The sequence below is a fragment of the Cebus imitator genome, unplaced genomic scaffold (genome assembly GCF_001604975.1).
Source record: "Cebus imitator isolate Cc_AM_T3 unplaced genomic scaffold, Cebus_imitator-1.0 Scaffold42, whole genome shotgun sequence".
NCBI lineage: Eukaryota > Metazoa > Chordata > Mammalia > Primates > Cebidae > Cebus > Cebus imitator.
In genome coordinates, this window is record NW_016107357.1 from 11,271,639 (window position 1) to 11,274,726 (window position 3,088).

The 3,088-nt window shown below is 44.7% G+C and overlaps 1 protein-coding gene across 1 annotated transcript in view; it reads left to right on the top strand.

Annotated features, from left to right (window-relative positions):
- Positions 1–3,088, top strand: part of GALNT2 (polypeptide N-acetylgalactosaminyltransferase 2) — a 223,383-nt gene that overhangs the window by 108,757 nt on the left and 111,538 nt on the right. Inside the window, exon 2 of the mRNA XM_017526501.2 lies at positions 2,650–2,743. Coding sequence (XP_017381990.1) covers positions 2,650–2,743 — 94 coding nt within the window. The remainder of the gene's footprint in view (positions 1–2,649; positions 2,744–3,088) is intronic.

The following is a 3,088-nucleotide window of genomic DNA, read 5'->3' on the forward strand; positions in this document are numbered from 1 at the left end:
CCCTCCTTCCTTCCCCTCCACCCCTTTCCCTCCCCCCTCCTCCCTTCCCTTTCTTTCCCCTTCTCCTCCTTCCTCTCCTCCTTCCCCTTCTCCTCCTCCTCCTTGCCCTGCTCCTTTCCTTCCCAGTTTTTACTCTAAGAGCAGGTAGTTAAGATGATAATCTGCACTTTTTGACTTGGAAGTGCAGAACAAAACAGTCCTTTGTGAATGACCTCCTAGAAATGTATTCTTGGGTTTTTATGACATTTTGAGAATCAGGCTCTTATAATTTAGTTTAAATTGAGCCCTAGCCTGTCATTCCCACTCTGACTTACATAAAGGGCCAGATTTAGCTTCTTACCAGCTGTGTAACCTGGATGAATTGCTTATCCTATCTTATGTGTCCTCATCGTTTAAGACCGGAATTATAAAATGCAGTAATGAGAGAGGGTCTATGCGCAATGCTTGGCACATAGTAGGTATTTGTAAGTGGCATGACATTGTTCCATCTGCTTGGTACCTTGCCATGCCCTAATTATATGGGCATGAACTCAGCCTGCAATAGTTCATAGTAGGCGCCGTTGATAGGAAGGGAGAAGGAGCTTGAGAAGTGCTACCTATGGGAAAATCAGTCTTTGTGGGAACAAGGGAAAAAGTTGATTTTCTGGGGAAACATTGATGGTTGACCTGCAAATGTCTGGTAATGACTGTAAATAATGACTTTATTTTTATGTGTAGGAAATATGCTAGAGTCACCAGCCCCACTGGCAATGTTCAGTTTTTATTTTATTCAGCCATAGGTTGAAATGGTTTGATCCATTAGCTGGTGTACGTAGGAGGCCAGATGCCTATAGGGTGTGGGGGGTTGGGAGGTGGGAATTATCAGCCACAGTGCTACAATCAATCCTCAAAATAAAAATTAACGATTAATTAAAAGTCTGCACAGTGTGACTGTGGTAACTTCATTACTTGCTGATTTAGTATTCACGCACATCTCATTACTTTGTAAAGCCAGTTGGTGGGTTAGATTCTCTCACTGTTGCGTATCTGCCAAGGTTCTTGCAGAATCACTGCCAGTAGTAAATTGAGTTTCCTTACAGCCGAGTAATCTCAAAAGCCAAGTTATAAATAGCAATCCTCCTGCCTCAGCCTCCTAAGTAGCTGGGATTACGGGCATGCACCACCATGCCTGGCTAATTTTGTATTTTTTAAAACATTTTTGTAGTAAAAATTATTTAAATTCGGATACATATGCACTTTAATACATTTATTGCAGTGTGGGATAAGACTTGCAAAAGTGTATAGGGCACTTAAAGGCCCAGGAAAGCATTCTGATGGGCGAGGGGGGCTAGGATCCCCTGCTACAGAACAGTTTCTTTCACCAGCCCACCAAGGCTGCAGTTCTCCCCTTCCTGCCGTTTCCACAGCAGCCCTGATGTGATAAACCCAGCTGTATTGCCTCAGAGAGAAGCAGCAGAAGGAAAAGCTGGCCTAGAGATGGGGGAGGTTTAGGCACAGTTTCTCTCTAATTACCATCCCTCTTGAGTAAAAATGCAGATTATTGGCAGAGCAGGTTGCATTTGGAAAAAATCTGTCATTTGGCTAAGGCCCTGAGATTTACCCTTCTACACACTTTACATTTTAAGTAAGGAACCAAAACATCTGTGGTGAACTACGTGCAGCACGCAGTCCGCGCTGGTCCAAAGGAGTGCTTGCTGATGGAATAAACCCATAGAGAGCTGGGTCCCCTGCCCCGCAGGGAGAGATTACCGCTGTGCATCCGCCTAATCGTATCTGCTCAGGAAAATGGCCAGTTGACGGTGCTTGGCTCACAGGAGTCTGGTGGGAAAATTACTAGCCATGGGTTATTTCTGATTTGGGTTATGTATAGAAACCTTTCCTATATTAGTCACGAAAATCAGATTCCCAGTGGTGGAAAAATATATTTAGCTCTGTGGTCGTATGGTTGTTATTTAGTCTGATTTCATGTTGATAAATTAGAGTAAATTGTTTGCCCAGATGAGTTGAATAAATTCTGCCAGAGCTTATATCTTATTCTGGTTTCACATTAAGTCCTTAATATGTATTTTGGTTTCATTGGCAGTCCCATTAGAGTAAGCCCTAGAAAAAGCTTGGTGGCCCTACCCACCCCGCCTCCAGCTCCTGTGTTAGTCAATGGAATTAAACAAATCATGTAACACTCTCTGAGGGGAGCTCAAAGGGCCCCTTAAGGAGAATCTGGTCCTAAGATGTCCATAAAGCACCTAAGCTCTGGAGAGCGACCTTCATTTTAATGGTTTTAATTTAACTGCTCTAGAATTATTTCATTTAATTTCCTTTCCCTATCTCACTTCCCCACCCTCACAAATCCCCAAAGTCCTGGGAGTTTTTGGAGTACTTCCTTCTGACAGATACAAAATACAAGTATAAAATGAAGACAGAAATGTAAACCCTTTGGAAAGGTAATGCTCATACTTTTCTTCCCTTGTGTCTTGATTCCCTGACAATTTCTGGTGTGGGGGCGGTCCTTAAGATGAGCACTCCCTCCTGCTCATCAGTGCCTCCCCAGGGCCAAATGTTACTCTCCTAAGAGTCCTCATGTATTGAACTGATGAATGAAGGTGTGCCTGACGAACCAGTCAACTCATTCAGTGTCTTTGTTCCCCCCAGGAGGACTGGAATGAAATTGACCCCATTAAAAAGAAAGACCTTCATCACAGCAATGGAGAAGATAAAGCACAAAGCATGGAGACCCTCCCTCCAGGTACTGCCAGGGGCCAGGAAGCCATCTTGCTTTTCACATATGATTGGGAATGGACTAAATGTCACCCTGTAGCAGGTGGTCTGTGGGGAGAGGCTAGATTCCATAGGTCAGCAGGAGAGAGCACTGCTTTGCTGCAGTGGCTCACTCCTGTAATCCCAGCACTTTCGGAGGCCAAGGCAGGCAGGTCACCTGAGGTTGGGAGTTCGAGACCAGCCTGACCAGCATGGAGAAACCCGTCTCTACTGAAAATGCAAGATAAGCTGGTCGCGGTGGCACATGCATGTAATCCCAGCTACTTGGGAGGCTGAGGCAGGAGAATCACTTGAATCTGGGAGATGGAGGTTG